The sequence below is a fragment of the Stegostoma tigrinum genome, chromosome 15 (genome assembly GCF_030684315.1).
Source record: "Stegostoma tigrinum isolate sSteTig4 chromosome 15, sSteTig4.hap1, whole genome shotgun sequence".
Lineage (NCBI taxonomy): Eukaryota > Metazoa > Chordata > Chondrichthyes > Orectolobiformes > Stegostomatidae > Stegostoma > Stegostoma tigrinum.
Window position 1 is genome coordinate 29258088 of NC_081368.1, and position 23998 is coordinate 29282085.

The 23998-nt window shown below is 39.7% G+C and overlaps 1 protein-coding gene across 3 annotated transcripts in view; it reads right to left on the reverse strand.

Moving 5' to 3' along the window:
• The window catches only part of thoc2 (THO complex 2), a 134022-nt gene that overhangs the window by 97756 nt on the left and 12268 nt on the right, over positions 1 to 23998 (reverse strand). For all 3 annotated transcript variants that reach the window (XR_007248886.2, XM_048544102.2, XM_048544101.2), the window contains exons 2-9: positions 22908 to 22966; positions 15471 to 15562; positions 13619 to 13670; positions 13448 to 13518; positions 10769 to 10890; positions 7877 to 8010; positions 7078 to 7244; positions 5950 to 6042 (exon numbers count right to left, since the gene is read on the reverse strand). Coding sequence is in view for 2 of the 3 variants with exons in the window: in XM_048544102.2 (XP_048400059.1) it covers positions 5950 to 6042; positions 7078 to 7244; positions 7877 to 8010; positions 10769 to 10890; positions 13448 to 13518; positions 13619 to 13670; positions 15471 to 15562; positions 22908 to 22966 (790 nt within the window). In the remaining variant the exon portion in view is untranslated. The remainder of the gene's footprint in view (positions 1 to 5949; positions 6043 to 7077; positions 7245 to 7876; positions 8011 to 10768; positions 10891 to 13447; positions 13519 to 13618; positions 13671 to 15470; positions 15563 to 22907; positions 22967 to 23998) is intronic.

A 23998-nucleotide genomic window follows, 5' to 3' on the forward strand; every position in this document is an offset into this window, starting at 1 on the left:
CCTTGTATCCTGGCTCTGACTAATCTCTCAATAGCATTAAACACAAGATAACAATTCTGTATGTGGAAGTTTGCTCTGCAAAACTGGTCGTTATTTCCAATGTTACAAAAATCATCAAAGAATGGTACTTTTGTAGTAAATTATTTTCCCCTACGGACTTGAAGGAATTATATAAACATAAAGATGTCTTTTTCTTCTTATCATTAATTCTTCGTTATAAAATCTCACTTGTCTGAGATAGCTGAAAATTGACTTTTGGAGACAAAACACCAAAATGGATTTCTCCCTTCTGGAGAAGTGTCATTTCTAAACCTATGAAAAAAGCCACAAAAGTAAAAATTAGGGCTAAATATCAAAACACTTATGAAAATATCTTATCCGCTGCAAAACTCAGCTGACTGAACCCGAACTGAGAATTGCGTGAGCAGGTAAATGGTGACTAAATGCAATGTGATAGCAGACCTAGCCACACCTTGCATATTTATGCTAATGGTAAAGAGTCAGCTGATAGTGTGTTACTGGCTGGAATAGATTATTCCAGTTATTTTTGTAAAACAGTGCATCTGGATAGTCTTCACACATTATTAAATATTGTGGTAATACTGGAACAAGTTGACCAGAGATGTCATTAGTTTTGAAGTGCTTGACTTCAAAACCGAACCCACAACTTGCCAATACTGGTTCCTTCAGCTTGTAAAATGCTATCATTTTAGGGTCTTCAGGAGGAGGCTATGATAGCTTATCCAATTGACATTTGAGCCTAAAGAGGGATATAAATACTTCAGAATCACAGAATCCCTACACTTCATGTGGAGACCATTCGGTCCGTCAAGTTTGCATTGACATCCCACACAGGCCCACACCCCCAATCCTATCACTGTAACCCTGGACTTGCCATGGCTAATCCAAGTAGTCTGCATACCTTTAAAATGTCGGAGGAAACCAGAGCATCCAGTGGAAACCTATGCAGACAGGAGGAGAACATACAAACGCCACAGTCACCCAAGGCTGATACCAAATCCAGGTCCCTGGCACTATGAGGTAGCAGTGCTAACCGCTATGCCACCATGCTGCCCATCATCGAGGGTGGGGATCACATGCAGCCTTCTCTTCCAGTTAGTTGTCCATTAACACTGAGGATTACATGGAGTACGACAGAGCTTTATTCTGGTCCTCTAACTGTGGGGTCACTTGCCTTGTCAGATGCTGCTTTTACTTTTTATCATGTACGTTGCTTCAAAGTGCTCGTCAATTTTAGGTATTCCATTGCTTCTTTCAGCATTTTCTCCTGTAATCCTTACTCGATTATTATTGATCCCCTGCCTTGAATGGTTGACTGAGATTCATGACAGGCTGAGAGGTTAAAGCCTGGGATTGAAAACCCAGTCCATTGCTACTTATGGCCAACAGCAGTTCATGAAAACCTAGATTTGCACTGTGAACTCGGTTCTGAATTGTTCTTATTTTGCAAAGTGACAGTGCCATGCAACGCAATGAGGCAACACAACGCACAATGTGAAGACAGACTTCTTCTCCTCAAGACTTTGCACTATTATCCTACCAATACTTTCAGGACAAATACATCTATGGAAGTTGGTACATATGAATTTAAATGGTGGTTTTTTTTAAAAAACTACTTGTTACTTCCCAGTTTGCCAGATAGGTCCTGCAGGATTCAGCCAGTTCAGTGAGCAGCAGAGCTACTTGTTACTTCTGGTGATGGGCAATGAAGATCCCGACCCAAAGTCTATTCTGTGGCCCTGCAACCATCAGCGCTTCAACCCTCAGTACTTGCAAATAGTATTAAACGTAGAGGGGCACTAATTTAATCAACTGATGGAAGGCACTAACTGATGTTTATCAGATTTTCTTAATGTGGAGGTGCCAGTTTGGACTGGGGTGGACAAGTTCAAAAAAATAAAAAAATCACACAACACCAGGTTATAGTCCAACAGGTTTATTTGAAAACACACGCTTTCAAAGTGTCACTCCTTCTTCAGGCATCAGTGACAGAAGTAGCATTAGACAGAATTTATAAGCAAAAGATCAAAAGGTTATAGAACTGATGCAGCATTGAACAAATCTAAGATGGCTGTTAAATCTTTAATCAGTTAGAAACGATTAACATGCAAATTCTCAAATTTCTTTCCAGTCACTGCCCCAAGATAACTGAAGGTTTTATCAATTCCCTCACTATACAACAGGTGACATCCCAGGTTAGATAATGCATTTTATGTGTGAGACCTTGCTTGGAATCTGGCTGTGTATCAACTTGGAATCAGACTGGTTTATTTCCAAAGCAGGAATTTATAAAATGCCACATTGCTATCGACACATTGTGTTTTTTGAACAAACTGAAATGCACCTGCAATTACAAATTCACCCCATGGTGGGGGACACGTGTACGTGTGCGCGTGCTTGAGAGACATGCAGTACAAATGAACCCAAGGTTGTGTTTGAGGCCATGCTCATGGGTACCGAACTTGGCTTTCAGCCTCCATTCAACAGCTTTGCATCAGTCACCTTGGAGGACATTTACCCGAAAATCCGATGCCAAATGTCCTTAACTGCTGAAGTGATCACCCATTAGGAGGGGGCAACTCTGTCTGGTGACTGTAGTGCAGTGTCCACTTATCCCTTGTTGTAGTGTCTGCATGGTTTCACCAATATACCATACCACGGGGCATCGTTGCCTGCAGCGAATGAGATAGGCAACGTTGGCCAAGTCACATGAGTATCTGCCATGCATGTGGTGGGTGGTGTATCCATGTCGATGATCTGACATGTCTTGCAGAGGTTGCCATGACAGACTTGTATGGTGCTGTGATTGACATTGCCCCGAAGGCAGGGCAGCTTGCTGCAAATAATAGTCTGTTTAGGGTTAGGCAGTTGTTTGAAGGCGAGAAGTGCAGGCACAAGGAAGATCTCGGAGAGGTGCTCATCATCAATGCGTTGAAGAATACAAACAACATGGCGCTCCCGGGAAGTAGTGGAAGACGTAGGGTACCCTATCGGTCGTATCCCGTGTCTGTCTTCTGAGGTGGTCATTACGGTTTTCCGCTCTGGCCCATCAGAACTGGTGATCGATGAGCTGAGCACTGTGCCCCGTTCTTACGAAGGTGTCCTTCAGCGCCATCAGGAGTCTGTCGCATTCCTCCTCATCTGAAGAAACCAAGTGTTCGGGTCAGACTTATTCATATGGGATGGCTTTTTTAAAAATATGTTTAAGGCGGAAGCTAGCAAAGTGCAGCATCATGAGGTTTTCCATGGGCTTGCAGTAGAGTGAGGTGTCGAGGTGTCTGTCCAAGAATGCGGCTGATTCTAAAGAGTAATCAATGGTACACGTGATGCTGTGATTAAGCTTGTTGGTTTCACTACATATAGTTTTTTCTGTGACTCTCACCATGAGCCCGAAAGAAGAAAATGTCATCAATGTATCTGGCGTATGGCGCTGGTCAGAGGTCCTGTGCAGCAAAGAAGTCCTGTCTGAACTTGTGCATAAAAACGTTAGCATACTGAGGAGCAAATCTGGTCGCCATGGCTGTTGTGTGTGTCTGGACGAAGAACTGGTTGTCAAGGACGAAACAGATGAGTTGTACGGTGTTACCTGAAAATTGGTCATATCGAGTACTGTGGCTGTTGCAGTGATGCCATCTGTTGCAGCTGGATGCTGGTATAGAAGGCTGATATGTCCATTGTAATGAGAAATGTTCCTGATTCAATTGGTCCATGGGCGCTAAGTTCCTCTAAGAAACCCATTGTGTTGTGACAGAAGCTGGGAGTTCCCTGTAATGGGTTTCAAGTTGCCCTCGACATTGCCAGAGAGGTTCTCACACAGGGTCCCAATGCCTGATACAATGGGGCGTGCAGGTGTGTTGGCTTTGTGTATCTTCGGAAGGCAGAAGTTCCCTGTCCGAGAAGTACGTGGGATTGGAGTGCGTAGGGTACTCTGAGGGATTGGACCAAAAGTCTTGATCAGTCTGTTGCGTTCACAGGTCTGTTCTTTATTCAAATCTCTAGGTAGTTGTCTGTAGTGTTCCTAGTTGTTCAGTTGTCTGTATACTTCCTCGCAGTCGTCTGTTCTATTCTGTATGATGATGGCTCCTCCTTTATTGATTTGATGACCACGTTGCGATTGGTCTTGAGTGTATAGGTGGCCTTACATTGTGCTTGGGTGAGGTTCTGTGTTATCTTTAGAGTGCGGCTGATGAGTTTGGCATTTACACATTCCCTGATGGCTTGAGCATACCTATCAAGCCGAGGGCAACGGCCCTCCAGAGGGTCCAAATTCAACTTCTTTGGCTGCTCCACAGGCTTGTGGACTGTTCTGGTTCATTGACTGTTGCATTGGACTTGCTGCTGATATCTTGGAAGAAATCCCAGAGTTTGCTGAATTCCTCTATGTCTGCCACAAGACCAATGGGATAAATAATGGTGGTGGGTCAGAAATTGAGCTCTCGGTTGAGAACTTGGATCTCATCCTGTTAAAGTGTGTGGTCAGATACGATGGATTTTCCCATGGTGATACCATTGTCAACTGTGGTACCAGGGGAAGCTTGGCTACTGCTGGTGGCGATGCCAAGTTTCTCTCGTTTCTTGTTCTTGGTGTGCATGTTGGCGGTGTAGTTCCATTGCCAAGTCTGCTTGGTAGTGTCTCATAACTATACTGCTGAATCTTGAGTGCGAGCTGAGAATTTGGACTCAATCTCAATTTCAAGGTTATAGCGCCTGCAGTAAAGTTGGTGTACGAGATGATTGAGGAGTTTGCGAGAGGTGCAATGGCAAAGTCTCTCAGTGTAATTAATGCTGTAGGTTGACTTGAGTGGTTTTGTGATCTGTAGTCCTTTTGGGATCTTCCCTGCCTTCATGCATTTCTGAAGAAACTTGACGTCTGTGTCAAAATGGACAATCTTCTTGGAGATCCTCTCCACTTTGAGCCGGCAGTTGGTGGTGTCGATCCGGAGGTGCCGTTGTTGGACTGGGGTGGACAAGGTCAGAAATCATGACACCAGGTTATAGTCCAACAGGTTTCCCTGAATACACAAACTTTCGGAGTCTCACTCCTCCTTTAGGTGATTAAAGCTTTAACAGCCATCTGAGGTTTGTTCAACACCGCATCAATTCAATGACCCTTTGATCTTTTTCTTATTAATTCTATGTCTGATGCCACCTCCCTCACAGAAATTCTTGCCCAATCCTAATAGTCCTTCATCAGAATGGGTCACTAGACTCAAAACGTTAACTCTACTTGTCTCTCCACAGATGTTGCCAGGCCCACTGAATTTCTATTAGAGACAAATGTTGAATTGACAGCATAATCAATTTTGAACCTGTCTCGAAACTTCTGGCAAACGATGCAGATTATTAACTTTAATCAAAGAACTACAAATATCTTCTGGTTTGAGTAACTGTTGCCAGAAGTCTTGCTGCTATAATACTGGAACAAGAGTCACAGTTCTGGGCAAAACACCAATGTATCACATTTCAACTGACTTACAATTTTTCTTAAGTGGTTTAACTATGGTGGCTTGGTGGTTAGCACTGTGGCCTCACAGCACCAGGGACTGGTTCAATTTCAGCCTTGGGAGACTGTCTGCATAGACTCTGCACATTCTCCCCGTATCAGCATGCATTTCCTGTGCGTGCTCCGGTTTCCTCCCACAGTCCAAAAATGTGCAGATTAAGTGGATTGGCCATGCTAAATTGCCCATAGGTTAGGTGGATTCGTCTTGGGAAATGTAGAGTTACAGGGATAGGATGGAGGGATGAGTATGGGTGGGACGCTCTTCGCCGAGTCAGTACGGACTTGTTAGGCTCAATGGTCGGTTTCCACACCGTACGAATTCTATGACTTGATTTATATTTGGCACAAAATAAAACACCACTCAAAATTTGATTCCAAAAAAATTGGCAAAAATTCATGACAGTCTCAAACTTTAGTTTACTTACATGCACATAAAGATCATCAAGTTCTATCAAGTTGTTTTGTAGTAGTATCGCAGCTACCCGATAAAGTGAAGATGGTGTTTCTCCATTTGGTTCCTTAAATTTAAGAAGTAGCTTGATTAGGCACAAAACGTTTGCCTGCTCATACATGTCCATGCTTCGCTGAACCACAATGTTTTATCTAATATTTTCTTTCTTTCAACACAATCAAATTCAGTAAAAGCTAAGTGTTTACAACCACTATTTATTTTGTCTATAACAAAACTCAAGAGATCTTAAAATTCCACATTCACCAAGTTCAAACATCAACAAGAACATTAATTAAAATGAAGGGATCGTACACTGTCGTATCGTATTCTTGTCGTACATGGCAGATGACTATTTTTGGTTAGATTCACTTTTTTGATATGGGCAAGACGAATAAATAAAAAATAACTACCATAAATCAGGCAGCATCGTGTGTTCTTAAACCCATGTTTAAATTTTAAGTAACACATTTAAAGTTCATGCATTTTTTTAAAAAAGTAAACTAATTTAAGAAATAAACAAGAAAATAGGAATAACATGGAGCATCACTGCCAATTTAAGGTAGATAACTGCACGATTAATGACATCATAAACTACTAAATTCTGGTGATATATATTGTACTTGTAAAGGGCAAGATCTATTTCAAACAATGAGAACTGTGCTGAATAATTTAACAAATCAGAAAATTCAGGTCACATCACCTGTTAACTAGACAAGTTTATGTTGTTGAATGCAGGTACTTACCTCAGTTTTGAGAGGCTGTCTTCTCAACACCTTTTCCCACAGTCTAGAACTAAAAGGCATCAGCTGAGCAGTTCTACAGTGCAGGAGGGAGGTGAGAGAATATACCATCAAAACAATAAGTACCTCCAGTCAACATCAGTCAAGTGTTTCAAAAGTCAAATGGCCATAAAATACAAAAATGAACCATGCACAACAAACCAGTTCAAGTTGAAGTGCTCACAGACAATGCCCATTATCAGTGCAAAGTCGATCACTTCAACACCAACTCTCGTGAGTCATCAACTAGCTTAAATTTCTACATGTCATGATTACAGAACAAATGCAAGTGCATTAAAAGTGTATTTTTTTTCCTATATTACCTGATAAAATTTAAATTTGAATCCCAAGATATGACAAAGAGTTTGCAGTTCACACATGCACATGTAGGATTCTATCAAAGGTACAAAAAAGTCATCGTGTTCTGGCCTACATTCGTAAACTTCTAGGATAATATCCAAAACTCTATTTGGATCCAGATTAAAGCAACCTTAAAAGCAAACAGGGAAATCACATTCAATCACCAGAAGTTTTGTAATATTGCCATAAATCAGTATCAAGTTAATGGTATTTTGAATTCAACATGCTGATAATCAAAGCAATTCTAGTTTCTCCAAAACAGAACCCGCTAGGTTTTAAAAACAACACAAAGTTGAAAACCAAATTCTTTTCTTGCTGTGAGACAGATACATTATTTGCAAGGCTTGAAAGGCTTTATTAACAGAGCAAAAATCTTGGCCTTAAAAGGTATGGCATCACATGAGAACAATCATTTATCGTCATTACGATCAATTACGATTATGCCCCCCTAACATAAGAGCAATACCTGATGTTAGAACAGGTTTTTAATTCATATTTTTTAAACAAATTTGCAGCATTAGTTAGCAGCAAATCAAGCAATTACATAATATATTTCACAGTTGGCATTCCAGTGGCTTATATGATCTCATGGGCCTGTAAATGGTCCCAATCAATGGTCTTCATTGATTCGCGAAAGACCCAAAACATGGGAACAAAAACAAGCGCAATCCATACAGCAGAAATGTCACTTGCGTAAACTCAAATAAACTACTAATCTGGGACAACATGAAGAATTTATTTGTTTCAGTTGTGCTACTTTACCGATAAGTGATTTGATGTTTTCTAATATTAAGTCACTTGTGAGGTTTCCAGATAAATCTTGGCCCAGTTCAGTAAAAAGCTTTCCATAACCTTCGTTTTCTTCTCGTAACAAATTAAACTTCTGCTGCTTATAACTAAGAATGAAAACGTGAATAATTTTTGAGAAATTTCATACATTACACATCGCATTTTCCTATAACTTACAGTTCTACCCAGATTTATGAATGCACATAAATTCCTATCAAGTTCAAGGTCTGAAGGGTTTTACTGATTCATCTCTAGAACCAGTTGCTGAATGATATGTATAACTACCTTTTCTTATTCTACACATGACAGAGGAAAAAGTTGAAGCTTCAACTTCAATGTAACAGTGAGCCAAAATCAAAAACAGAGTCAGAGTCAATGGTCACCACTAGTTATACAATTTGGTGCACTGCAACAGGCTGCTTTAAGTGCCATGTTAAGATAAGTATTAAACTGTAACAATTAGTACCAATCATAATGACGCTTAAGTGGTTAAGCAAATACCAATCACGTCCATTACCTAGCAAACAAAGATGCACTTTTAAGCACTATGAATATTGAATTTAACAAACCCATCATGATTCTCTGTCAATCCAAAATTTTGGACAATTCAAGGTATTACGCACGGGTTTTTTGGCCAATTTTTCTTTCCCTACATGAATTCCTGTAGTAAGCCAGTTGGATGGGCACTATTTGGACCAAAGAACTGATGACTAACAGACCTCATACTTAAACAATGAATGATGCTGGAACACTACTTGGCCTCATTTCTCATTTGCGTTTCAAATTCATACAATCATCATTTGTTTACATCCATCACACTAAGCTATATATGATTGAACAACCTTAATAAGCAAGTATAAACAGTGTTAATTGGCACCCATGCTTCAGAAAGGTTTCTCCTAGCTTGATTTCAGTTATTTTACTTTAAATTCAGACTTAAATTTTATATTTATTCTATTTTGCTTTTTGCCAATGATCTCCATAAGTTTCAAACTCTGAGCAATCAAATGCTGACTTCTTCTTGCACCTTCAATCCTTAACTGACATCCTTCTTCATCACTGGTACTAGTAAATTGTTCATTATTTTAAAAAAAACTTCTTACAGCACTACAAATAGAATGTTATTTAAGTTTCTATTTCTTGCATATTAGGTATGTCAACAAATTGTCATTTGGCTGTGCTGGCAAATTTTCAATTAAATTGTATACTACTGAAGAGCCACAGAGCCACGATGCATCTCATGACTGCACCGTTGAGACAGAATCCTGGAGCAGCAAGGCAAAGGTTATACAAGGTCAAGATAAACATACACGATTTGTGCCTGAGACAATGAGAAAACAGGGGTACAGGCCGGTGGTGGCCAAAACCAAATGGATCAGAATTGTTGGGTATGAGACTGTGAGTATGAGACAGGAAGGAAGGTACAAATAACATTATGGAAATGGGAAGCATCTGCAAAGTTTGGGATAAGAGACTCATGGGATAGATATAGATCAGCAGAATGGGAAGGAGGAGAAAAAAAGGAAAGTGAGGTGTAACTAACTTAATGAGGCTAATAAATGTGTAATAAAAAAGGACATAGACAGCATGAGTATTTTGAATGTTTGAAAGAAGACAGAGATTGGAGAAAGGGGGAATAAAGTGCCCCACTGTGGATGGAGGGTGGTGGGAGCGACAAAACAGAAGTGTCAGGATATCAATCAAAATGTCACCGAACATTTACCTTGTCCACTGGACCCAAGAACAGAAAGGCAGCAGACGTAATCAGGAAGAGCAAACAATATGAAATGAAGCAAGAGAAATGGGACATGGAATCAATAAGTGATGCTCAGAATTCTGATCAGAAACAGAAATATGGCCCAGGGCCCACTTTAACATTTCCACTGCTACATCAGCCTAGATCAAATTACATACCGCAGGGTAACTAACTGAATCCAGGAACTCCACTATTATACTTGTAATCTGAATGTAAGTTAATGAGCAAATTCTGAACTCATCAGTTTCTGACCCAGTATGAACAGTCATGTCCATTTGTAACTGTCTTGTCATTAGACAGTTGGTAGGCGTGTTTAGGATATAAATATAAAATTGAAGTTTCAACAATTTAATTTATGAAATGAGAAAACAGAAATGTGCTGGCTGAAAAATGAAACACCATGATCTACAGCTGGTATCAACTCTTCAGTGCAATGATCATTAATTCAACCACTAACTTGTTTTAAATGCTGAAATTTGAAATGACGAATATTCAATTTCAGGGTGAGATACTTGTACAAAAGAATTCAAATAATTATGCAAGTTGGATATGATAACTGAAGTACCCCCGTGACCTGAAAATTTCTAAAATAAGACATGGGGATATGTGGAAGAAGTTCAGGTGTCTGCCGAAATACAAATGATTTTCATCGTCATGCACCTTTCACCTGAAATTCTTGCATGAATGCATACACAGCAGTCTCAAAATTGAGACTATATGTTGCAGTAACAGCGCAGTTCAACAGCTGATTTAAAAGTGCCAATTCAACACTGTTAACAATCAACATCTCCTTATTTTAGGCTGTCCCACCGAAAGGCCTGACCAGTCGCAAATCTAGACATGAAGGTTTATTGAAGCAATTTTCATGGCACATTAAGGCTGAAATTAACAACTTTTCTTTCTAAAGAAATACTTCAAATCAAAAGTTCAACTAACAAATTTACTTCTTATCTGCATACTTCTGGAGAAATACCCCTCCCACAATTGATAAATCATGAGATGAAATTCAAAGCCTCTGAAGATTGTGACAGGAATGTGTGTTAATACAGTCACAGTTTACATTCTTCAAATCACACAGGGAAAATAATAAATAAATAATGGCAACTCACAATAGTTTCGTTTTGATTTTGACAGATTTCTGGTTGAACTGCTGTGACTGCTTTACAAGTCCAAGAGATTCTAATGTCTCTGGATCAAGTCGTTCCTTCAGAACCGTGTCAGAAACCAAATACTGCAAGGAACATTAAAGCAAATTATTATTCTGGCACTTGAACTAGTTGTGCACGTTTGCTGTGTATAGTACCACTTCGGAGCTGGTTACTCAAAACAGTTTATACCCAGAGTGGGAATACTAACACTTCAAATACAAGTTTTAAAAACAAGTTTCATTATATATAAATGCGTGTGAATACAATTATTGCTGAAGCACAAGTAAACAACAAAAACTAAAAAAAAAATTCGGGGAGCAAGAGAAAAGATTTTCTTCTCCTTGTCCCCACATATACTTTCACTACTGCTGACCATTAGTTTAACAGAAACCAATTCTATCCTGACTCAAACTGTGAGTTTGCCATCCACATCACACAAATGGATCATGTCGGATATAAAGTTTAAAATCCTAGTATGGAAGGAGCAGACAAACGTTGTGTATCAGCAAATAATAACAGATTGAGAAAAACAGTCAGAACACACGGTAAAGTTCTTTATCTGAATGTATGCAACATTTGTAAAAATATGAAAGAATTGTTCCCAAAAATATAAATACAGCATCATGTGACAGCTATGACAGAGAACATGATTGCAATGTGATTACATTCGGGATATGGATATTCAAGATATTTAACATTTTACAAGGACAGGAAGAAAGGAAAACGAATTGTAGTAGTGTGAGGATGGAATCAATTTTGGTTTAGATCGTCAAAATGTAAAATGTAGTTTGGGTGGAAAGAAGAGATAGCCAAGAAAAACAGTTAATCATGGGAATGGTTTATTGGCACTTTGACATTAATTGCACTGTAGCATTAAACAATGGATGATCGCAAAAAAGAAACACACAGGAAACAACCTTGAAGATTTTAATCTTGACGTAAGTTGAAGAGATCCAAACATCAAATGGTTTTCTGGAGGAGCGTATTTAAATAATTATTCAGTCGTACTAAATTTTAGTATTGTTGAATGTAGAAATGTCAGATTTTCTACAGCTGCATTGTGCTACAGATCGGCCTTCGCAGAAAACTTGTAAGGAAATATGATTCACTTCTTCTCTGTGAAACCTGACGCTGAGACAGGGTGCATCAAAAACATCCTGGAGAATAATGCTTACCTCTGAATAGATCATTCCTTGAGGAATATCCAGCAACTCATTTAAGATGACATCCATACCTCACCTACTATCTGCCACAATGTAGCTCTAACTGGACTAAGTTAATGGCACAAGGTACGGTCATCAATACACAAAGACAATATTTTACAATTTACACCTTCAAACTTTGATTCAATTTTTAAATACCTGACGAAAACCCCTCTTACTATTTTATAATCTTTTGTAGTCAGTGTTTCAAATTTATCCTCGTCGATAATGTTACACTTCCACACTCTTTAAAGCTTTGTATGCAGTTTTTATTGCAAGGGTGCAAACTGCATCATTTGCAACTTAATCATTCAAATTCAAATTTATCACTTCTACACTTCCGTATATCACATCTTTGTAAAATTATCACTCTTCCCTTTATTACTTTTATCTACCTGCACTCTTACTTGCATGTGAAACTCCATATTTTTATGTTCAGCAACTTTTTGTTGTGTGAACTTTCCTTGAATATTTTTCATTTCCAAGGCATTAGTTACATTAGTCTCCCTAAAACAGATGCTTTGAAATAGGAACACAATTTCACATATTCTGTTACTAACTAATTTCTAATATAACAATTCAAAGAACAGCATCATAAAACCTATGGCCACATAAAGTCATTTCTGTATCTATTGCAGCAAAATACAACCTCTGCACTGATAAGTGTTCTTCGGAGAGCTCTCTCTCTTCCAGTCTGTTTGCTTAAGCAAGCAAAGATATCCCCCTTGATTTCAAACAATCAGTCTGCACTGTTCACGATAGTGTTGGTTTCTGTAAAGTGGCCTTCTCTCCAAATTAAAGTGGAATTTTGCATTGCAAATTGTAATCAGAAACAAGCACAAAACATTCATAGAGCAATTTCACCCTCTAGTGGACTCTGACCATCGCAGTTAATTGTAATTATTTAACAAATAAGGCTTTGCAGATGCCTTCTAGCCCAACACCATCACATAGTGCAAATGCCATTGGTCAAATGACTGCATCTGCCCCTGTCCTCGATTACTCTGACAGCATAACCTTCAATTATCAGTTAAATTTTCTATTCCTTTGACTTCCTTAACTTGTTGGTGCTAAGAATCAGCAACAGGTGCACTGCACACCACTACATCATAACCAACTTTAGTCAATCAAGATTCAAATAGTTGGCTTATTTACAATAATGTTGACACACCTAACCCTTGGCAGGAACAATGCACCTTGAAACCCACGTCTAACATGGTATTTACAGTGATGCCAAATGTCGTTTTTAGCAATTACAAGCAATACTGCAAGTAAATGAATCATGCTTATTAATTATTTGGATATCATTGGGTATCAGTGATTTACATTCTAAAATATGGCAGAGATCATCTGTCAAGTCTGCATGCAATAATAAATCCATTGGCAACACTAAAACATCCAGAGAAAATAACCATTGTTTATATTTTAAAGTACTCACCAAACATGCTAAAACCAGTTGAGTAAAATGATCTCTTTTACTTTTCTCTTCCATACAACTTGTTTCAATATCTGAAATTAACATTTACTGTCATTAATCTTCTGAATTCTCACAACAATTACAAGAAGTTAACAAAAATTAACTGCTGCAAATAACATGTGTATTTCTCACCAAGAACACAGAAAACATCAGCCAGGATGGATGACATATCATCTCGAAGTTCCTGCAAAAAGATAAGGGAAACCAACTCATTGAGACCAACATTGGTTCATCCACGCAGAAGTCATTATTTTTCTGGGGATGAGGGAGAAGGAGAAGATCAGTTGCCACTCAAACTTATCAAAGCTCTTTTTTTAAAATTAGCATATTTATAAATCGTAGTGTGGCAATTTATGAAGTGAAAAGCAAGAAATATTAGGACACAATGTAACACTGACTATATCTCTCTCCTTGGCAACCACATGAGGTTTAATATGACGGCTCATAAACTTTGTGCCACATTTGATGCTGCGATCAACTTTCAACCAAACAACCGTTTCAAAACCACCAATTCTGACCTTCGCCGCTGCCTCAGCTCATCTGATGCCAAAATCTTAATTCATTCTTTATTATTTCTGTTTACCATCTTTCCAATGATCAGCTCAACGACATCCATACACAACCCCCAAAACTCTACTGTTCGTATCCTTGCATTAAGGATAGCAGAATGGCTTTTTTTCTGTGATGCCGATCTCTTTGCCTCTTGTAGAGTACTGATAATGTCCCAACAGGGAAGGCCTTGTTTCAAATCTCACCTGATCCAGTGGCGCATAATAACAACTGTGAACATGTTGACAAGAAAATATCTATCGCGCGGAATTCATGCAGCAATGTCCTGGAACTGGAGTGACTGACTGCCAAACATAACATCCATTAACCAGTTTTGCCTTGAACCAGCAGAAAGATTTCCCCCGATTGTCATCAATTCCAATTTTCAAGTCTCATTTGATGCCACACCGAGTAAAATGCGGCCTTTATGTTATGGGCAGCCCATATCATTTCAGAGCCAGTTTTTACTGCTGATGCAATAACATGGGTTTTTGGGCTCTGCAATCACAATTAAAATGAAACTCAGGGCAAATAAATTTGCAATCAAAAAGCCGGTGTAATTTTGGATGAAATACTTGGTTTTTGTTGTGAACATCAAATCTGAAGAAGGGTTTGCATCATACAATTAATCAAAGATGTTTATAGACAATAGACAATAGGTGCTGCAGTAGGCCATTCGGCCCTTCGAGCCAGCACCACCATTCATTATGATCATGGCTGATCATCCACAGTCAGTATCCTGCTCCTGCCTTATCCCCATAACCCTTGATTCCACTATCTTTAAGAGCTCTATCTATCTCTTTCTTATGAAATACTAAAACATATTTAACTCTGGATCTTTTGATGCAAGTCTTATCTCAGCACAAAAGTAAGGCTCCCTAATGAAGGGGCAAACTCTTTGGTTCAGTGGCTGGCAGCATAATTGTGCGCTCATTTGGAAAGTAGTTCTTCACGTGACCACTTTGGAAACTGTGTTATTGAAATAAGTTAAACAAAAAAAAATGATCCTACAGTCATATCTAACAACTGAATTGAATTGTTGTCTTTGAAATTTTGCACTTTACAATGGGAGCACACACGTAAACACAGCATTTAAGAGATTGTGCGGCATTGACTGTGTGTTGTGCTTAACTAGTATTAACTGGGAGAAGAGAAATAAGTAAAAATGAGATTTTTACAAATTTAACTTCAAGACCCAAACCAGGAAGCTTCCACAAAACTGCTTGCGCTAAGCACAGGCAAGAACAGCTCTTTTGAGGAGCCAATACGTAAATCACAAATATAAGATTGGTACTATCTTCTGGTTTTCAGCATGTGACCTTCTTGAGCAATATCAAAAATCTTCTGCAAGATTTAAACCTAAGTGCACGTGAAAAATATAGCAAGGGTTGCTCAATTGCTGCAAATGCAACATTTTCAGCGGTAAATCACTTACCATTACATCACTGAGCGCACTGGCAGCTTGTTCTTGTTTTAGGTTGCCCTTTATAACATGCCACGCCAACTCGTATAAAACTTGTTGAATATCTGTTTTCCAAATAAATTAAACTCATGTGAGTAAAGGGGCATTAAAAGTGCATTTCAAAATTTTTGGAAGCTCAGGAAATCAAAAAAATGAGATTGTGAGCAGATAAAAAAAATTAAAACTATTTCATGAAAAGCTAAATCAAATTTCAATGAATAAAGAAACGTGATCCCTTTTGAACAATCAGAGGGATCTTACATTTATGAAGTGTGTCTCCAGAGAGTGAAATCTTTTTTGAAATCATAGCTGCAATGCATATTGTCTATTGGAAGTACTGCCGTAAGCCACACATAAATGTCACTGGCAGTTGTCAGACTCATGAGAAGGACAATGTCAGAAGGTACATGTGAACACCATCCTCTCCACTTCACACATTATCCTGTTATGAACATACACTTGCCATTCCTTGAAGAAGGTTCTTGTTCCTCAGCAGTCATGTTCCTACCTCTGGACTTGGACACTGGGGTTCATATCCCACCTGCTCCACAAGTGTATAACAACATTTCTGAACAGGATGATGAGGAAATATTTGCCATCATTGTTCTTTCAAGATTACGGGTCAAAGTCCTTGAGTCCCTGACTTGACAGCATTGTGAGAATGCCATCAATACGCAGAACTGCAATGTTTCAAAGCAACTCCAAACCTTGGGACAGATGATTTGGGGTTTGAAGTTCTGCGCAGAGTCGACCAGAATTCAGAAGACTTTATATCAATTTTGTTTGAGAGATATCTAACAGTATGGGCCAAATTTGGGTGTCGTTTTGAGGGGGGAGGGACTTGGGTGAAAGAAGTCTTTGAACTTGCAAACCTCACCAAGGAAATCAACAATCCTCCACAGCATTCTATATTTACTATTCTAAGTAAAATTGCCAGTTTCCCATACTACAGTGACAACATTTCAAAAATATTTCATTGGCTGTCAAGTACTTTTGAACATTTCAAAGTTGCAACAAATGATAAATAAAATTAAAGTCTTGCTTTTATATTAATATACATATACACACACCTATTTAAGAACTACATGAAGGGAGTGAAAGAAATCGGCTTTTTTAATCTTTATCAAATCAAGAAAATTTCCATGCCATTTCTTAGAATTGAGTTCACCAGGATATGAACTGCAACACACGTTGTCATTACTGAAATCAGAAGTTTAATGTGTGCTTTGAGCAACATTTTTCTCCAAATGAACTGACTTTGAAGGAGATAAGTTCAAACTTCTAAGAAATAAGAAATGGAATTTATTACTGGAATGACCAAGTGAAAACTTTGCTTGGAGGGGCCTCAAGGCTATGAAAATGATTGCTGAGCAACCAGCTCCAATGTCAGAAGTCTATATTGCAGCCTTAGCAGTCGGAACAGAAAAAAACAATACCTAGAAGCTGCAATCTACTTCCAGAAATCATGTTTCCTAGAATTTCCTCTGAAAGATTTTCCAAACACGATTACTTTTGTGTATCTAGTTAAACCTGGACTGTGCCCAATTCTTTGGGTCTCAGATTCAGGTTGATTGGAATCAGTACTGCACATTTATTACCAATCACAATATCAGAAATCATCATCAACAGGACAATTCTGTAGATGTGACAAATTATCACATTATCTTTTGTTTCCAGGCCTTTGGCCCAATGGAGACTTTTCTTTTCTTTTGCCTTTTTATTAAAAAAAACTGATTTCTGCAGAGATAGAAGGAACTGCAGGTGCTGGAGAATCTGAGATAACAAGGCGTAGAGCTGGATGAACACAGCAGGCCAAGCAGCATCAGAGGAGCAGGAAGGCTGACGTTTTGGGCCTAGATCCTTCTTCAGAACATGATTTTCTGAACAAGGGTCTAGGCCCAAAACGTCAGCCTTCCTGATCCTCTGATGCTGCTTGGCCTGCTGTGTTCATCCAGCTCTACACGTTGTTATCTCATCTCTGCAGAGACATGTCTTGTTTTTGTTATACAACTGTCTATGCATGTGGGATTACAGAGATACAGTTTTGACTCCGGATCATAGCTCAGGTGTGAACCAGGGTTCAACACTTCGTTTATGAATAGGTTTTGTTCATAACAAACAGATTGTTTTTGAGATCATTCAGGAGCTCAGTCGTCATCTCGATTATTTTTAATAATAGCACCAGAAAGAACTTGAGCATTTGCCAATTGGATAAATTGTGCAACCGGAGTTATGATGGGATTCTTGATTATTACAACATTCCATCCATCACCTTTGTTAGCGTCCTCACAAAATATGACTTGCTTTCCAAAAAAATCTTGACTTTAGTGAAGCATTCATTCCCACAGGAAAACCAAAATCAAATCTCATGTAAAAACTCAATTTTGGCTCACTAAGGACCTCTTGTCCACATATATAAAAAAACTTAAAACATTATACCTGGAAACTTCAAGTTGAAAAAGTAGGTCTAATTGTACTTGGAATTATTATAATTCCCAACGGGGTAAATGAACAGTTAAAATTTAAAATTATAAAACACACATGAAATCTTCTGCAGGGTTGTTAGACTGGCCAGGTTCTATTTCGTGGCAGAGGCTGGTTGGTGTACCTGGTCTCACAGGGCTCCCTGCAATAATAGACATTGCCACAAGATGGAATCCTAGGACCTCATTGCAATTTGAGGGAAGCTAAGACCCAGGAGTTGAGCAAACAGTGATGGGCGGAACACGTCGGGAGATTAAAGTTAAGAATGTGACCAGGAAATTACTGCAGAACACGAGATAACACAGCGTGAAGCTGGATGAACACAGCAGGCCAAGCAGCATCAGGGGAGCAGGAAAGCTTGATGTTTCGGGTCGGGACCCTTCTTCAGAAATGGGGGAGGGGAAGGGGTTTCTGAAATAAATAGGGATAGAGAGGGAGGCGGATAGAAGATGGATAAAGGGGAAGATAGTTGGAGAGGAGACAGACAGGTCAAAGAGGCGGGGTTAGAGACAGTGAAGGTGAATGCAGGTGGGGAGTTAGAGGGGGATAGGTCAGTCCAGGGAGGACGGACGGACAGATCGGGGGGGCGGGATGAGGTTCGTGGGTGGGGGATGGGGGTGTGGCTTGAGGTGGGAGGAATGGTTAGGGAGGTGGGGGCTAGCTGGGCTGATTTTGGATGTGGTCGGGGGAGGGGAGATTTTGAAGCTTGTGAAGTCCATATTGATACCCTTGGGCTGCAGAGCTCCCAAGTGAAATAGGAGATGCTGTTCCTACATCTTTTTGGGTGGCATCATTGTGGCAATGCAGGAGGCCAGGATGGACATGTCGCGCAAGAAGTGGGGGGGGGGAGGGGATTGCAATGGTTTGCAACTGGGAGGTGTAGTTGTTTGTTGCGAACAGAGCACAGGTGTTCCACAAAGTGATCCCCTAGCCTCCGCTTCGTTTCCCTGATGTACAGGAGGCCACAACGGGAACAGCGGATGCAGTATATAACATTGACAGATGTGCAGGTGAACATCTGTTTGAAGTGAAAAGTCTTCCGAGGGCCTGGGATGGGGGTGAGGGGGGAGGTAAAGGGGCAGGTGTAGCACTTCCTGCGGTCGCAGGGGAAAGTGCCGGGGGTGGTGAGGCTGGAGGGGAGCATGGAGCGGACAAGGGAGTCAGAGAGAGTGGTCCCTCCGGAAACCACCTAAGGGTGGAGAGGGAAAAATGTCTTTGGTGGTAGGGTCGGATTGCAGATGGCGGAAATGTCGGAGGATGACGCATGCAGAACACGAAGTGAGTCAAGCAAAGTTGAGGCCAAAGCAAAGGTCCCTTCCCTACAAATCAGGACATAATGGGAGAAAGCGTCTAAAACATATAGTGCAGTAGTAAACACTTACCTGCATTAGTAATGGGCACGAAAGAAGTAAGCAAGTTAAAATGAAAAAAATGATGCACAACGGCAACAAGAAATGTTTCCAAAAAATGAGTAATACAGAAGTGAAAAAAAGGTAAACACGAAAACACCAAGAAGACAATCCTGTACTCTTTTGGAAACTGAAGACAGACCTTCAAAGAATGAAGGAAATTGAAGGTGACAAAGTTTTCAAAGAATAGAAAGACAGCAGGAAAGAATTCAAGCAGAGAATGATGAAGGGTAAAAGGAGCTAGGAAACATATTTGGCAAACAGGATTGAGGAAAATCTCAAGATATCTTATACATATATAAGGGGCGAAAGGGTAACGAGAGAAAAGGTTAGGTCCACCCAAGGACAGAAGACGGACTTTATGCATGGAGCTGCAGGAAGTGGTAATAAATACATGGCATCACAGGTAGGTTGTGGGTCTCGGGGATGGGGCTATGTTGATATTCTGGGACATGTCAATATTGAAAAAGTGGTTGTGTTGGGTATTTTGAAAAGCATTCAGGTAGACAAGTCACCAGGACTTGATGGGATATATCCCAGAATGTTGAGGGAGGCAGGTGAGGAAATTGCTGGGGCCTTGTCCAAAATCTTGACCCTTTTTAGTGACTGGGACCTCTCCTGAGGACTGGAGAATCGTCAACGTTGTTCCTTCATTTTAGAAGGGTAAGAGAGATAATCCAGGAAATTACAGACAAGCAAGCCTTGCATCAGTGGTAGGGAAATTATTCGAGGACATTCTTTGGGATAGGATTTACTCATGTTTGAAAAATTATGGGCTTATTAATGATAGGCAGCATGGTTTGTGAGGGGAAAGTCATGTCTCACAAACTTGATTCAGTTTTCTGAGAAAGTGATAAAAATGACTCATGAGGGCAGGTCAGCACATGTTGTCTATCTGGGCTTATATTAAGTCCTTTGATAAGATCACACACACGCACGCATCATTTGGAGGAGAATATAGGTGGCCTGATTAGTAAGTTTGCAGGTGATACAAAGTTTTGGGGAACTTCAGATGGTGAGGAGCATTGCCAGAGGATACAGCAGGATATGCATAGGCTGGAGACTTGAGCAGAGAAATGGTAGATGGAGGGTATGCATTTTGAAAGTTCTAATGGCGGACTGAAGTACATACTAAATTGCAGACCTTAGCAGAATCAACATACACAAGGATCTTATGCGTACAGGTCAACAGTTCCCTCAAAGTGACAACACAAGTGGATGAGGGGGTCGAGTAGGTATATGGCATGCTTGTTTTCATCAGTCAGGGCACACAGTATAAAAACTGGAAGGTCACGTTGCAGCTGTAAAGAACTTTAGATAGGCCACATTCGGAATAGATTGTCACACGACCAAAAGGACATGGAGGTTTTGGAGAGGCTACAGAAATGGCTTACCACAACACTGCCTAGTTGAGAGGATATTTGCTATGAGGAGAAATTGACAAACTTGGTTTGTTCTCACACGAACTTCAATTTTTACATTTTTGGCAAATCCTCATATTCTATGCTTCTTCTCTTAATGTCACTCATGGTCCTCCTTTGATGAATTCGAAACTGCTCTCAGTCCTCAGGCGTGCTCCTTTTCCAACTAACTTCACGTGGCCCCTCTTTCAAAATAACACTGTGGGCAGCATAGTGCTTGAGTCGTTAGCACTGTTGCGTCACAGTGCCAGAAGTCCCACGTTCGATTCCACCCTCAGGCGACAGCCTACGTGGAGTTTGCAAGTTCTCCCTGCATCTGCATGGTTTCCACCAGGTGCTCTGGATTCCTAGCACAGTCCAAAAATGTGCAAGTTAGTTAGATTAGTCATGCTAAATTACCCAGTGCTTGGGATTGGTGTGGCATGCTCTTCAGAGGGTCTATGTGGACCTATTGGGCTGAAAGCCTGTTTCCACACAAAACGGATTTTAATTAATTCTTAATTTATTTTATCACACATTAAAGGACCACTTTTCCTGTTGCGTTCTTTCACCTGGTAAGAATATATAGCTGCTGCAATGCATGAAGTTGTCCTTAAATGTTAATCATTGTGCACCTACTTTCATGTATTTTAATGAAATCATCCTGACTACCACAGACAATTCACCCCTCCTATTCTCATGCACTTTGTTTAGATTTTGGACCCTAGTTTAGGGTCAAGCACTTCACTTTCTCTCCGAATGAAGAATCCAAGCATGTTATGGTCACTTATTCCAAATGGATCTCTCTCAAACACAGCATGTGGGGCAGCATGGCGGTTTGATGATTAGCACAGCGTAAGGGACATGGGTTCAATTCCAGCCTCAGGTGACCGTGGGTGTGGAGTTTGCACATTCTCCCCCATGTCAGCTTCAGTTTCCTGCGGGTGCTCCAGTTTCCTCCCACTGTCCAAAGATGTGCAGGTTAGGTGAACTGGCCATGCTAAATTGTCCATGATGTCTTGGGTGGGAAATGTGGGGACACGTTTGGGGATGGTTCTGGATGCAATGCTCTTCGGAGGGTCAGTTGGACACGATGGGCCAAATAGTCTGCTTCCACACTGTACAAATTCTATGAAACCAGATTATAACTTCTTCTGTCATAAAACCATATCTAAATTCCCTGGCTCCGAGCTGGGTCCTCAGCCTACTGATCTAAAACTTGTACATACAACATGAATCCATCTGCTGCAGTATTATGCCAAGGTTTCTTGCCTACTCTATTTGTAGATGAAAATCACAATGACAATATCATTCATCTAAATAACTGCAATTACAGAAACAACTGTTGAAAACCTTTAAAAATCATATCAGCCTGTTTCCATCAATAATATTCACAGTTTTGAACTCAATTATTCCACATGTTTATAAAGCACATATTTTCACTCTGCACATTACAGAAAAAAGGCTGCACCAGTAAAAAAATTCACATCTCTCATATAACCTAAGCCAACATGCCAATGCTAGCAGATAAATTAATTTAAGTCATCAAACTACTGAGTCAAAAAATGTCAGCCATAAACCAGAATTTTCTGAATAACTACAAATAAACACAGGCAGACACAAAAGCATCACATTTTGCAGTACACCCATTTGATGTTGCCACATTTTAGTCAATAAATAGACCCTATAAGAAAGTCAAACTACCAAGAAAATACGTGGATAGACAAACAATATTACTTTCAATGAAAGCTAGGATTAACCTTTACACTGCCACTGAAAGGAACAATTAATTGAATCAGTATATTACAGAATTCTTAAACCACTCAAGGACTTGGGTTCACATTGCTACTCCTTACCCAATTTGGAAAGTTGATCATGTTGCACTTTTGAATCATACAGAGCATCATGTCTTAAATACATTATTTTGAGCAGAACGTCAAACCATCATACAGTAACAGTCGTTGACAGTACAGTAGATGGCAGCCAATCAGCCCAAAAAGTCCATGCCAGCTCTCCGTGAAGTAATCCAGTCCCCAAGTACGTCAGAAAGTAAGTCAGGTCAGCCTGTTAACGAAGCTAATTATCTGAAGAAATATTCACACTCTAGAGAATCTTACCTTTAAATGTTACATCATTGTAGCCTCGATTTTCAGAAAGACTGCGACATAACTGTACACTGCAAAACAAAATGGTTGTCAGTAATTTTAAAAGAACTGGCCTACAGTCAAAGGCTGTACAATCACAAGTCCGTGCATTTCTAAAGACAATACCAATATGACTTAACAAAAAGTATATTTTAGTTTCTTGTTATTCATTCATGGGATGACAACATTGCTGGTGGGGCCACTGTTGACTGCATGCAGCTTACTGCCCTGGAAAAGGTGATAGCAAATTGTCTTATTAAAATACTGTCATAGTTGGTTGGATGGACAAATACAGTCCTGTTTGGAAGAGTGTTCCAGATTTTGACAGTTTCACTGACAGTGAAACAACTGCAATTTCATCCCAAACCAGGGTGGGGTCTGACTGGAGGGCAGCTTGCAGTCGTGGTGCTCCCATGCATCTGCTACCTTCCAAAAGTTACAATATTACGGCTCCTTACTTTACGTACATTGCTCCATCAGCTGTGTTCCTATTCATAAATATCTGTAAGGCCAAACTGAAACCACAACTAATACATTGCTTGCATTGATAATCTGATGAGTATTTCTAAGCAAATGTGCCACCAAATCTCTCAAAACAGCCTGATGAGCCACCTGCCCAGTAAGTAATTGTGAAAACATTCTTCAGTTACACATCATGTTAACTACCCCCGTCAATAAAATGAGAAAGTGAGTCCTCTGTGCTCTAAAATAAGGGAAACCCATCTCAATTTGATACTACTACGATATTCAGTTCTCTACCTTTTACTAATAACTACACGGGTGCAGAATCATATTTAAACCTTTAATATAGGCATAACTGCCATCAGGAAATTTCTAATTTTTGACATCACCAGAAATTTTCAAAATAAGAAAGGCACTGGGCTCAAATGCAAGTAAAGACTGTGGAATCTTCAGTGACGAAAACCAAAGATTTTTAACCAGAAAGAAATCTGCCAAGTATTTTTTTTCAGGAAAAAACATGAACTACATCATTTTTACTGTATAATTTTCTGAGAAATTCAAATGCATAAAGTCAAAAAGGCAATGGAATATTTGGATGTCTG